Source organism: Alosa pseudoharengus, unplaced genomic scaffold (assembly GCF_046254945.1).
Source record: "Alosa pseudoharengus isolate Yale_2024_CS ecotype anadromous, Long Island Sound unplaced genomic scaffold, YU_APseudo_1.1 YU_APseudo_1.1_scf_20, whole genome shotgun sequence".
Lineage (NCBI taxonomy): Eukaryota > Metazoa > Chordata > Actinopteri > Clupeiformes > Clupeidae > Alosa > Alosa pseudoharengus.
In genome coordinates, this window is record NW_027468664.1 from 35,536,269 (window position 1) to 35,549,617 (window position 13,349).

A 13,349-nucleotide genomic window follows, 5' to 3' on the forward strand; every position below is an offset into this window, starting at 1 on the left:
TGATCCGAAATTGTATCAGCAACCAATCACGGAAGTTCAAAGGCGAGTCTAGGCTGAAAACGGAATCTCATTGGCTGTGTTTCAAGATTGGCTGTTTTCTCAAAATGAGTTTCCTCTCCCACTCTAAGAATGAAATCTCCACTTCAGAAGCACTTACATACACCAAACCTTTCAGTCTTATACCTAACTGTATTTACAAGACTTTTATTGAGGGGTTTGTTGATATATTATTCCTAGCCTGATTTATATGACATTTTATTCCTAAAGACAATAAGTGAATACAATTGTGTGTTATGTTTGTTATAATTAGTGAAACAGCATCTGTGCATTCAAAGCTAATTCAGCTAGCTACCAACTCTCGGTCTGGTAGCTTTTCGTCCGTGGCCGTTTTCACCAGATACTGTTTTGCCTGACAGAAATCAAATCTTTAAAGGAAATGCTGCACAATAGTTCAGTCATTTGTTTGGATTTTCTGTTGTTTTATAGACAATATTAAGGGCCTTTCATTTTGTCATTATAGCTTTTGCAAGAAGATCTTGAACTGGAGCAAGTTAAGGTAAACTCTCTGACTCATATGGTTGTTGTTGTGGATGAGACAAGTGGAGATCATGCTACTGCTGCGCTGGAGGAGAAACTAAAGGTGATCAGTGTTTCCTTCAACATTGTAGAAAAGTGCTACATACTCTATGGGCCCTATCTCGGCAATTTAAAATGCAGGGTCACTGGCGAATAGCTGAGGGGTTTGTCCAGTCCACATAGGGGGTGGTTTTGTTATCAAACGTTATCAAACATCGGGCGCCTGGCCCAAAAAGGCGCTTCTTATGTTTTTTAATCAGTCATGGGTGTGTTTTGGGTGCAGTGTTGGAGAAGTTACTTTTAAAAAGTAGTGCTCATTACTCTTTACTTCTTAAAAAAGTAACCTGTCCTAAACCAAAACTCAAAGACCCAAAATTATATAAACCCCAAACCATAACACTTCATTGTCATTGGGGTAAAGGCAATGGGTCAGTAGTCGTTCAGGCATGAAACTGGTGATTGTTCAGGCATGGGGATAATGGTGAACTTTCAACATGTGGGTTGTTTCGCTGACGCCAGGTTAGACCATTTATGACCAAGACATGACCATTTATTGGTTCCTACAGCATCTTGGAAACCGCTGGGCTGCCATTTGTAAGTGGACAGAAGAACGTTGGATCCTTTTACAGGAAGTCCTTCTGAAGTGGCAGGATTTTACCGAAGTACAGGTATAATACTTCCAGTCAACTACAGAATAATTGCCACCCTTCATTGCCACTCTTCAATGTCAATTCATTATGTCACTGACCTTAAAGCGTAACTCCGGAGTAAAAGGAATGTTTGTATTGTAAGATTCAGCCAGATCTGCGCAGTGCTATGTCATATATATGTTACGCTATATAAGTCAGAGAGATGGGCCAGTTCAGCATACAGTATATATGACCATATTTCGTAATCTTGCAGTGTGTTGTTTCTCTTTTATCATTTGCTGTTTTATTGTGTTTGTGTGTATGTGGGTATCTGTCTGTCTGTCTGTCTGTCTGTCTGTCTGTCTTTACAGTGTGAGTTTGAAAGATGGTTAACGCAGAAGGAACAGCAGTTGAACTCAATTTACAGAATATCTGATTCGCAGAGTGATGCAGCAACCAGACTCAGAAACCTTGCTGTAAGTCTGTGCTTATTACTCTCTATTGCAAAACAGCTCCTGGTTGAGCAACATTTTCATGTAGTAGAAGTAGCCAGAACTTCTTTAAAAAATCTACGCAGCAATTTGCCATCTTTGATGTATGTTTTAAAGGCAACTTGTATTGCTATAATCATTGTCATTCTCACTTGCCACCTAGACTGTGCACAATGGAGTTATGTTGATAATATTTGAAAAATGGTTACATTTGTGTTGTGCAGTTAGCTAGCCCAGACTGGTAACCCAAGCAAGACAAACTATTGTGTGATGGTTAGGCATTTCCCTTGTTCCCTTGCTTTGAGATTTGCTTTGTAGTGGCACATGACTTACCATTATGGAAGAATAGAGCACTTCAGCCTTAGTGAGAGCATAGGGCCCTCGAGAGGTATGTGTATTCATGATGTTTAAAAGTGTGTATATGTCTATACAGCTGCTGAAAGCAGAACTGGAAGTGAAGCAGCATTCTCTTGACCATCTCCGCTCCTTGAGCCAGGCCCTTATCTGCAGTGTCAAAAATAAGGAAGTAGCTCAAAAATTGGAAGCACGGCTGGAAAACTTAAACCAACGCTGGGACTGCCTTCTGCAGCTGCTTGAGAAAAGTACTAAGCAGGTATTTATTTCCTCTTAATGAAGAGTGTTTAGCTCAAGGTTCCACCCTGGCGTAAGACCATTTCCTTGTGGTAATACAAGGGTACTTCAGGTAACAATGTCATGGCTCATTTTGCCATATGTATTATCAATATCAACAGAGGTTTTGAAGTAGTTTTTAAAAGTCTGCACACAACTAGCCTACTTAAGAAAGTGAAAAATGTGGACCGATAGCATACTTATTTTATGACTTATTTTATCTTAAAAAATACTAAGGCCTATCATAGAGTGGACTGATACTATGGTACTAAGCAACAGTTATTATGTTGGTGGGAAATTATTACGTTGGCAGGATTATTACATTTGAAACATGCAGAGTTTTATTACATTGGTGGAATGCTATTATATTGGTGGGTGCTACAAGCACTCATGCATTTCTGATTAAGAAGACATACAGTTATTTTTCTTTTCCCAGATTTCACCATCTGTCAGATTACAGACCACATCACAGACAGAAGTCAAGCAAACTGTCATGGCATCTGTAACTAAAGTTACTACTCGAGAGAAGGTCATGATGAAATACTCAAAGGAGAAACTGCCCTCCTCTCCTCCCCAGAAGAAAAGACAGATTGTAGTTGATGCTGAGCTCCAGAAACGGTATGTGAGTTTTCTTATATCACAAGAAACAACCTACTACTACTTCTACTGCTACTACCAGTGCTTGAAGTGGAGGAAAAGGTGCCAGTACTTATCAGGGTTCACATATATCAGGCGGTGTAGCGTTTCTCAAACTATGGTGGTCCGTGGAGCGAAATTATTCCTGGTGCTCCGTGTAATAATTTGCTGCCACGGACCAACAGAAAAAGAAAATAAACGTTTCTACAATCAGGAGGAAATACTTGCTAATTTGGTGTCATCAAGTGTTGCTATGAGTAATTCAATTCAATGCATGCTTGTGCGTGTCTGCGCGAGAGAAACTGAAACCACTTGATAACGCTGGAAGCAAAGCTCCGCTTCAACCTGTTGGAAGGCTATTTAATTATGTAATGGCATTTGATAGAACGACGTGGATTCTTCCATAAAAACAGCTTATAATTGTCATGGTATATAAGAGACTATATAATACACTGTCTAGCATTAAATTGTATAGTCAAATTTGAATATCACATGGCCAAAAGCTATTGTAGCATAAATAGTCTTCCTGTTAAAGATTTCAAGATCAGTGATTTACACCTATCATTTACCATACACAAAAGCTGGTATTGTGTTTCCTGAATCCTTACATTCAGGCGTTCAAATTAAATTTCATTAAAAAGCATGTCAATATTTTTTTCCATTTGCCTACCAATGTTTATGATGCTTGCATGAGGGAACAATGGCACCCATGTAGTTGCTGTTGTTTTGAGTATTTCAACATTTCAACAATGACAACATGAAAAAAGTTTTTTTTAAATGTTTGCAAATGTATTAGAATTAAAGAACACTCATATAATATGTACTGTACATAAGTATTCACAGCCTTTGCACAATACTTTGTTGTGGCACCTTTGGCAGCAATTACAGCTTCAAGTCTTTTGGAATATGAAGCCACAAGCTTGGCACACCTGTCTTTGGCCAGTTTCACCCATTTCTCTTTACAGAACCTCTCAAGCTCCATCAGGTTGGATGGGGAGCGTCAGTGCACAGCCATTTTCAGATCCCTCCAGAGATGTTCAATGGGATTCAAGTCTGGACATTCACAGAGTTGTCCTGAAGCTACTCCTTCAGTGTGCTTAGGGTCCTGTTGAAAGATGTACTATCCCAATCTGATGTCAAGAGCGCTCTGAAGCAGGTTTTCTTCCAGGATGTCTCTGTACATTGCTGCATTCATCTTTCCCTCAATCCTGACTAGTCTCCAAGTTCTTGCTGCTGAAAAACATCCCCACAGCATGATGCTGCCACCACCATGCTTCACTGTATTGGCCAGATGATGAGCGATGCCTGGTGTCCTTCAAACGTAATGCTTGGCATTCACACCAAAGTGTTTGATCTTTGTCTCATCACACCTGAGAATTTTGTTTCCCATTGTCTGAGAGTCTTTCAGGTGCCTTTTGGCAAACTCAAGGCGGGCTGCCATCCGCTTCCGTCTGGTCACTCTACCATACAGGCCTGATTGGTGGAGTGCTGCAGCGATGGTCGTCCTTCTGGAAGGTTCTCCTCTCTCCAAAGAGGAACCCTGGAGCTCTGTCAGAGTGACCATCGGGTTATTGGTCACCTAACTAAAGCCCTTCTCCCCCAATCACTTAGTTTAGAGGGATGGCTATAGCTCTAGGAAGAGTCCTGGTGGTTCCAAACTTCTTCCATTTACGGATGATGGAGGCCACTGTGCTCATTGGGACCTTTAAAGCAGCAGCATTTTTTCTGTACCCTTCCCCAGATCTGTGCCTCAAGACAATCCTGTCTCGGAGGTCTATAGACAATGCCTCCGACTTCATGCTTGTTTTGTCGTCTGACATGCACTGTTAACTGTGGGACCTTATATAGACTGGTGTGTGCCTTTCAAAATCATGTCCAATCAACTGAATTTACCACAGGTGGACTCCAATTAAGCTGTAGAAACATCTCAAGGATGATCAGTGGAAACAGAATGCACCTGAGCTCAATTTTGAGCTTGACCACAAAGGCTGTGAATACTTATGTAGATGTAGATTTCTTGGTAACACTTTACAGTAATAGTACAGGAATTATCATGAATTCATGCATTAATTAATTAATGATTTATGTATTACTTAATTCCTAAATATCTCATGAATCATCAGAAATGTACATGAGTTCATATTCTGTCATTTGTGACCTCATACATGAACAACACATCAACTGAAGCATTAAGTATGGTGGGCACATCATTATGATTTATGATTTATTAAGAATGATCATGATGATTTCTTTTTCTGCCAAAGATGTGGTCATCACTACTCAAATTCTATTTGAGCACAACTTGTGCATTTCTCTAAACACATGCCATTGTTAACACTTTAGTTGAGGGGCCACAAACATGATGAACTCATGAGCAATTAACCTTACATTCATGCAATCCTGATGATCATGCTTAATAAATCATAAATCATAATGATGTACCCATCCACCCATGTACCTAATGCTTTAGTTGATGTCTTGTTCATGCATGAGGTCACGAATGAGTGACTATGAACTCATGCCAATTCCTGATGATTCATAAGATATAAAGGAATTAAGTAATGCATAACTCATGAATTAATTAATGAATGAATTCATGATAATTCATGTATTCTTACCGTAAAGTGTTACCAATTTTGTTTTAACTATTGTTCTTTAATGCTTTTATTAACTATTACTCTTCAGTTTTGTTTGTGTCCCAGGACCAGCCAAACTATGAAAAAAGTGTGACTTATAGTCCGGAAAATACGGTAGTAGTAGTAGTAGTAGTAGTAGTAGTATTCTTACAATGTGAATGCTGACTTTTATTTCTATATTTCTGTTGAACTATTGTCAAACTCTATATTGTTATTCCAATTCAAAAAATGAAGTTGAGGTGTGTATTAAGCATCAGTTTCTGGACATTCTCTGTTTAGCTGTTAATGCTGCTAAATTAAATAGAAACAGCCCTGTTACCGCATAATTGCAAGTAAATCACTTGTTTCTGGGTAATTACCGAAACTATATACACTACTGTATCTTACCATTTCATGACTTTGTTTGAAACTTCACCATTATCTCATTACAACAAAGTAATTGTATATGAACTCCCAGATATTACCATTTTGTTACTGATTTATTTCCACAACAAATGGTGGATTATTGTTTTGAAAGAACAAAGAAGCTACAGTACTCTTTCGGTTTTCAGTACTCTCAGTTTGCCTTTCTGAAACTTCTTTGGCCTGTGCCCAGACTTTGGGGTCATAGGGCACACTAAGACACCCCCCCCACACACACACACACACACACACACACCAGAGGAGGCTCCTTCATTGAGGAAAGGGAGGAACACCCTCCCTAATATTTTTTAGAGAAAAATAAAAAATATATAAAGTGAATTACTAATCTGATAAATTACTGTTAATATTACTATTTTTAACACTTTGAATGAACAAAATTGTTCCCCTAGGTCAAAATGCCAACAGCACCCCCTATCGCAATTGAAAATTACTGTATGGAGGAGCTTCCTCCTCAAGCCCCTCATTGAAGTCCATTATAAACGCCTCGGACCCCAGCGGCTCGTGAATCACGTCGTTTTCAATGGCCAAGGGAGGAAGCTCCTCCGTACAGTAATTTTCAATTGCGATAGGGGGTGCTGTTTTTAGCGGCAACGGTGCAAGAACGTTATCTGCAGTCATACAGCTAAGAATCTTGTGTTGAACGGAAAGCTTGTTTTTTGCTCGTGAAATAAACAGTACAATGGAATCAGAGGACAATCTCAAATCTTTTATACATTCAAATACACTGCGAAGGTTAGGGTAAAAGCAGGAAGACCAGTTCCAAAAATTCATATTCCAAAACAAGATGGTAAGGCTAGTGTAGGCTACTGAATGCTACATACATAGTCAGACAAATACTCATGGCTAACTGGTAACGTTAGCACAGAAAACAATCAGTTTCTTCTGGCCTGTCACATACGTGGACAGTTCATTTGGTGATAAAACATTTTTGGATAGTTATGCGTTCAATCATCCAAGTTATGCCTTAACTAAACAATTGCTAAATAATGTTCTTGTTGTTAACATGTTCTTGTTTTCACCGTTCTAAGTGTATCTTTGGATGGTAACATTGTTAATGAATGTTTCAGACCATGATGCATTCCTTTAATGACGTCTTCAATAACATTTGCCTTTCGAGTATGCTTTCATAAATTCCCACTTAGCTATTACAACCTGTCTTTAAATTATATCGATTTGGCTTTAAAAACAATAGCATGTTACAAATAACCACATTTAAGGTCTATTTTTTAAAGGTAAATAGTTACATGGTTTTATAAAACAAGTGTCTATTTTTAGTAATATATTATAGACTTTTCTGCCAATGTATTACATTGAGCAAAACCTCCAGACTTTCCATAATTTTGCACATCTGGAAAACAGTATTTCATAACTAGACCTACATATCTTCCCTGACTTCCCATACCTAAATTGACATTTATTTACATTTACATTTATTAATTTAGCACGATTATCCAAAGTGACTTATATATTTAAATTATATTACAAAGTCCATTGTCCCTGGAGGAATTTGGGGTTAAGTGCCTTGCTCAAATGCACAATGGTGGAAGCCAAGAATTGAACCCACAACTTTTCTGGCCGCTGCATGCTAGCCTAGCTCTTTAGGTCAGACCCCCCCTGAGAATGTCAGAACAGCATTTATTGCACAACATTGCCAGTTAAAATGCTACATAGTACGTACTGCTGCTATAGACATTATTGAAGGCGGCCTACATACTCTATTGTTCACATATTTGCCACCAACACCATCACAACCTCACATTTGCCACTAACACCAATCAAGCGGACATTCCTTCCTCCGTTATTTTTTTAACCACCGGCCGCCACTGACACACACCCAGTCTAAGGATGGGCTCAGAAATATATCTATATGGGTACATAAAAGTATCATTTTGAAAATCAATATTACAACTATTATTGTTATGCTCTGTTGTTATCAGTGTTGCCACAGTTACCTTGAAAAAGTAATCTGATTACTGATTACTCCTTTAAAAAGTAACTTAGTTAATTTACTGATTACTTGATTTTAAAAGTAACTAAGTTAGATTACAAGTTACTTTATTAGTTACTTTCAGCAGCTGCCGACAACACCCCCACCGCCTCAACATAAAAATCTAACCTACTTAGATACTGAAATTCAGATGTTTGTTCAATAATGTCTAGTCAGTACACCAAATAAGGAAGACCTATTGATAGAAATTGTGATAGTAAAATATGTAGATTTTGGTAGTTTGACCTTTTCATGTAGCCTTGGCAACTAGCCATCTAATATAGGCCTGAGTAATATGCAAATGAAATTACACTTATTAAACTCACCTCAACAAGTCTTTTGCAATCATTTAACCCGCCGTGAGCAATGCTAAAGTCACTGTTACAAACAGTGCAGTGTGCAAGACTATCATTATGTTTTACTCTTATGAGACAATTGGGTACACTTTTGTGTAGTCTGATGTGAAATGGGTCTTAAATGTTCCTTTTTGAGGTGCACTGACTCTGCCATGACGCTCCTGTTCCTAGATACACTGACTGAACTGATTAATTAAGTTCGGGAGAAAAAGAGATATAAGCCCACCTACACTGAAAACTGATTGATTGATTTAGCAAAACAGACCAGGATGCTCTCTGTCCTGGATGCACTTCAGGCACACACGCACCACTCCTCTCTCTCTCCCTCTCCGTTGTGTGCGTGTTAAACTCAGATGCACACGCGATTTGAAGTCCGGTCTGGCTTGCGTGCTCTTGTTCGCTCTAGGTTCCGGGAGATTTTATGTAATTTGCGGGCGTCAGGAAGCCGCTACCAATATGTGGGAGACTCCCAAAACTTCGGGAGACTTGGGATGTCTAGCTAGACAGCACTTTGTCGCCAGCACAGAATGTACAATGTACCTTAATGTTGTCATGTTTAGCTGACACACTGCAAAAAATGAATTCTAACCAAGTGTTATTGATCTTATATTAAGATTAAAAAATCTATTTGGTATTGTTTTTAGTATGAAAAGACTTACCTAGCGCCCTCTCAAAAGATCATTTTGACTTAATTTAAGAAGACTTTAACTTATTTTAAGGAGTCTTATCAAGACAAATTTGCTTAACGCACTGGCAGACAAATTTGCTTGTTTTTAGGACAAATTTGCTTAACGCACTGGCAGACAAATTTGCTTGTTTTCAAGATGAGATGTCTTAAAATAAGTAAAACATTTTTTAAATTAAGTCAAATGATTTCACAAGAAAGCGCTAGGTACGTCTCTTTATACGGAAAACAATATCAACTAGTTTTTTTTTATCTTGATATAAGATTAATAACACTTGGTTAGATTTTGTTAGATAAGCAGTTTTTGCAGTGCATATTACTACGCAAGGACTGGAACTTCATTCAAAAGTGAAAGCAGATGGTTGATCAGCTGTGTTCTAAAGAATGTTTGATTCAAGTTCAGCGTGCTGTTGCGAACTATTTGTTTCTCAGCAAAAGCCACGATGAAACAGTAACAAATAGGCTATAGCCTAGGCCAGTGGTTCTCAAATGGGGGTACGCGTACCCCTGGGGGTACGTGAAGGCACTCCAGGGGGTACGTGAGATTTTAAAATATACATATATTTAAAAATACTTTAAAAACAATTATTTAATACATATTTCAGGATGAATTTTATATTTCAGTAGGCTATTCAATTTCATTATCCTAAACCCCCCCCCCATACCAGGATGGTTCGACCCAACCTGTCACATGCCATCCCCCATCACCTGTCAAAAATGCTTTGCGCTGGTCAGGGGGTACTTGGCTGAAAAAATATTTCACAGGGGGTACTGAAAAAAGGTTGAGAACCACTGGCCTAGGCTATGTAGGTTAAAGAGTCATATTGTGGGGAGTTTATTGTTTTGTTTTGGCAAGTAGCCGTGTAATAAGTGGGGTAATGTATAGAACGCCGGTCATTATCGGGAAACAGGTCCCTTCAGGGCGGAACAAGACCCCTCCACTGCGCGTCGGGACCTATTTCTCGCTATTGACCGGCGTTCTATACATTATCCCTTACTTAAGATAAAAAAAATCCAGTTTGTATTGTTTTTTGAATAAGGATATTTACTTTATTTTCCTTTATTTAAGGATATGAGCTTTCTTGTAAGATTATTTGACTTAAAATAAGTCATAATCTTCTTAAATTAAGACAAAAAAACAAGTAAATTGATCTGCCAATGGATTAAGAAAATGTATTTTAAGATTTAAGACAATTTTTCTTAAATCTTAAATTTCATTTTAAATTAAGGTTAATTTTCTTAATCCATTGAAAGATAAATGTACTTGTTTTTACATCTTAATTTAAGAAGATTTAGGAAAAACAATAATAAATAGATTTTTTTATCAGTTTTTTGCAGTGTAGTCTCCTATGGATGGAATTGTTCTAAATTAGGTTTGTACCTAAAGATTGTGGTAGTAGTAAAGTGTTACATTTTAAAACAAAAATAAATTCCACTCACATGGTGGTGTTGCTCCACAAATTAGTTGTAATAAGCTGTGCTCATGGACCTACTGTTTATGTCACAGACAGGTCAGGTAAGAATCTGGGGCAAGATGTGTGGATTTGTGATATTAGTCATATCATATGAATATGGATCATATATCAGACATATGAGGCTACAAGCACGTTTTACAGTGGCCGGTGTATAATACCACAAGTTGCAAAACCATGGCAGCCACCTTAAGAAAATAAACACCAATACACACCAGTGTTGCTAATGTGGAAAGAGTAATACTGTTATCATGTCTGAAACAGCTTTTATTACTACTACAGTGTGGGCAAAAAACAGTGTTATGATCGCTGTTTGACAGGTTTGACATGGACTTCACTGAGATTCACAGCTTCATCACTCGTGCAGAGGCCATTCTCAAAAGCCCAGAGTTCTCTGTGTCCCGCAAAGAGAGAAATCTGGCAGACCTGCAAGATAAAGTGCTGGTATGGATATTTATGCACAGTGAAGCACACATTCTATATGCACACATACACTTTATATATAAAAGTAGCCTACATAGTACTAACATCCACATGCAAAATCTTTACAACAACAATGCCTAACAACAACCTGTTCATTTGGACAACTTTATACAGCCCTATAAAGGATACCGTTCACGTATGGCTTTAAACAGCTGTACTGCTAGCCTAACGTTTTGACAAGCACACCAATTTGCCCATTTGAAATAACTCCTCTAGCTTTGCTGTCTGTATCCATCCTTTCTGTTTTCGTTGTTTAAAAAAATGTGTTATATCCATGATGAGTCTCGAGTTAGTGAATTAGCTTATAACATTGTTTGCTGATAACCAGCATAGATAGAAAAAGAAAACAAGTAGCCTAGCCTGCAACTTCTGTAGCGTGCGTGCCCCTGCTCAAACAAAAGGTGCGCGCGTGTATATAGTTCTGCATTAAGTTGATTTTGATAATGTGTTTACAAACTTTACTTTACAGAAAATTGTAAATAGCTTACGGTCATGCAGTTAACTATTGTTATGTCTGGCTATTGTCAGAATAATCTGTCAATAGAATAATCTGTTTTTGTCCTGCGAATTTGGTCAGATAAGATAAGTAGTGTCCAATTTCCTATATAAAGATGTGTATGTCCTCCATCCTAAAGGGGTACAACCCAGTGGAGAACACTCCCAATGTAAAGGTAGGGTGAAGGGAAAAGAATTTCCCTCAATAGATTGACATTTCCCTTAATAAAAAAGTTGGACTTGATAAGGTGACCACTGCAATTAATTGATTGAATTGAATTATTAGATATTTGAAGGAATGTTTATATACCCTCATCTGTGCTCATTATCAGGCAATAGAACGAGAGAGACCAGACAAGTTCCGGAAGCTTCAAGAAGCTACACGGTCAGCTCAGGCTCTCATGGATCAACATGATGAAGGTAAGGTTACTAGAGCAGCATTTTTACATGTTCATACCATTATCTCTGTAGTAACTGTCCCTGAAATAAATAAAAAATATACTAAAGTAACAATATTTTCTACAATATTATTGGACAGAAAATAAATCCAAAATAAGTCACACCCATGCACTTTGTCATAGATTTTTCTAGAGTTAATGCCTCTCCAACTAAATCTGTTTCTGTAGAAAAGAGGGCCAAGAACATCGTAAGTTATGAATATAACTCATGTTCTCTGAAGAAGAGCACAAAACATTAACTAATTGTAATTCATTCTCTGATTCAACCAACCATTAGTTTTAGGTTTATGGTTCTGAGCAGACACCGAGCGACTTTCAATGACATCAATAAACATTACATTGTAGTTTAGTCTACTTTAATCAGCAGCGAACATATTTTGGGGATGCCATAAATCTAACATTAGGCTACATCACGAGAGCCTTTCTAAACTAGGCTACATTCTAAACTAGGCTAATTCATTTGTAGTCTGCCATGGTGTCCTGATGTCTTCAACTGTGTTTTTTACTGTCATGAACACATTGCTGTGCTGATTTTGATTTTGACATTGATTCTTTGACTCAGAAGTTTTGTACATGTGTATTACATTTTTGTGTATCACAAAGTTATTTGCTACTGTGTAAATTATTTGTACAAGTGTCAATATTACTAATATGCACTACACTTACAAATCTGTTCTACGGATTGGTTTTACAGCTACAAATCATCCTACAGTTCTATAGTGCACACATTTCTCTGTTACTACCAGACAAGGTTGAAGCAGAGCGGTCAGTAAGCAAGAATCAAGGATCTTGTTACTGCTCCATGATTTTTATTGAAAACAATGGCCAAAACGATGTACATGGAATTAATGTAACGGCATGAAATATTTGCTTTCAGTCTTCTATGATTTTTCCTTAAATGCCGTTAAATTAAACTAGAAAATATTTCCGAGGAACTGCAAATTGTGCTTGCTAAGATGCGGTTCACCAATGGGAGCAGGTAGTGGAATAGGATGCGTTGATTTTGGCTTAATCCAAAGATTCCAACAGTGCCTCATTTTTCAACATTGGATATACAGGGTCAAATGTTAAGGGCATTAACGCACGTCTGAAACAAAACACATTTTTGCTAGTTGCAGCGCCCCCTAGATGTTGAAGGGCATAACATTTTGTGTGCGTTGGATTCCATGTACCATGTTTGGTTTTGATACAAAGTGTTGTTGAGATATGTGACCCTGCCTGTGATAACCCAGCTAAAGTCGTTTTTTAATGTTATGTATTTTTACATCAGATCATTCTACACAGTATAATGAATAGGCTGTGAAAAATTCTCCATGATATACCTAATATTGACTTGAGTTAGGCCATTTCAAAGATTTGGAGAATTTTAAGGTTTTGAGAAATTCCAATTTG

The 13,349-nt window shown here is 37.8% G+C and overlaps 1 protein-coding gene across 1 annotated transcript in view; it reads left to right on the forward strand.

Annotated features, from left to right (window-relative positions):
- dmd (dystrophin) overlaps window positions 1-13,349 on the forward strand; it is a 541,017-nt gene that overhangs the window by 173,008 nt on the left and 354,660 nt on the right. Inside the window, exons 13-19 of the mRNA XM_076297170.1 lie at window positions 521-640; window positions 1,143-1,244; window positions 1,577-1,681; window positions 2,130-2,309; window positions 2,763-2,944; window positions 10,842-10,965; window positions 11,832-11,919. Coding sequence (XP_076153285.1) covers window positions 521-640; window positions 1,143-1,244; window positions 1,577-1,681; window positions 2,130-2,309; window positions 2,763-2,944; window positions 10,842-10,965; window positions 11,832-11,919 — 901 coding nt within the window. The remainder of the gene's footprint in view (window positions 1-520; window positions 641-1,142; window positions 1,245-1,576; window positions 1,682-2,129; window positions 2,310-2,762; window positions 2,945-10,841; window positions 10,966-11,831; window positions 11,920-13,349) is intronic.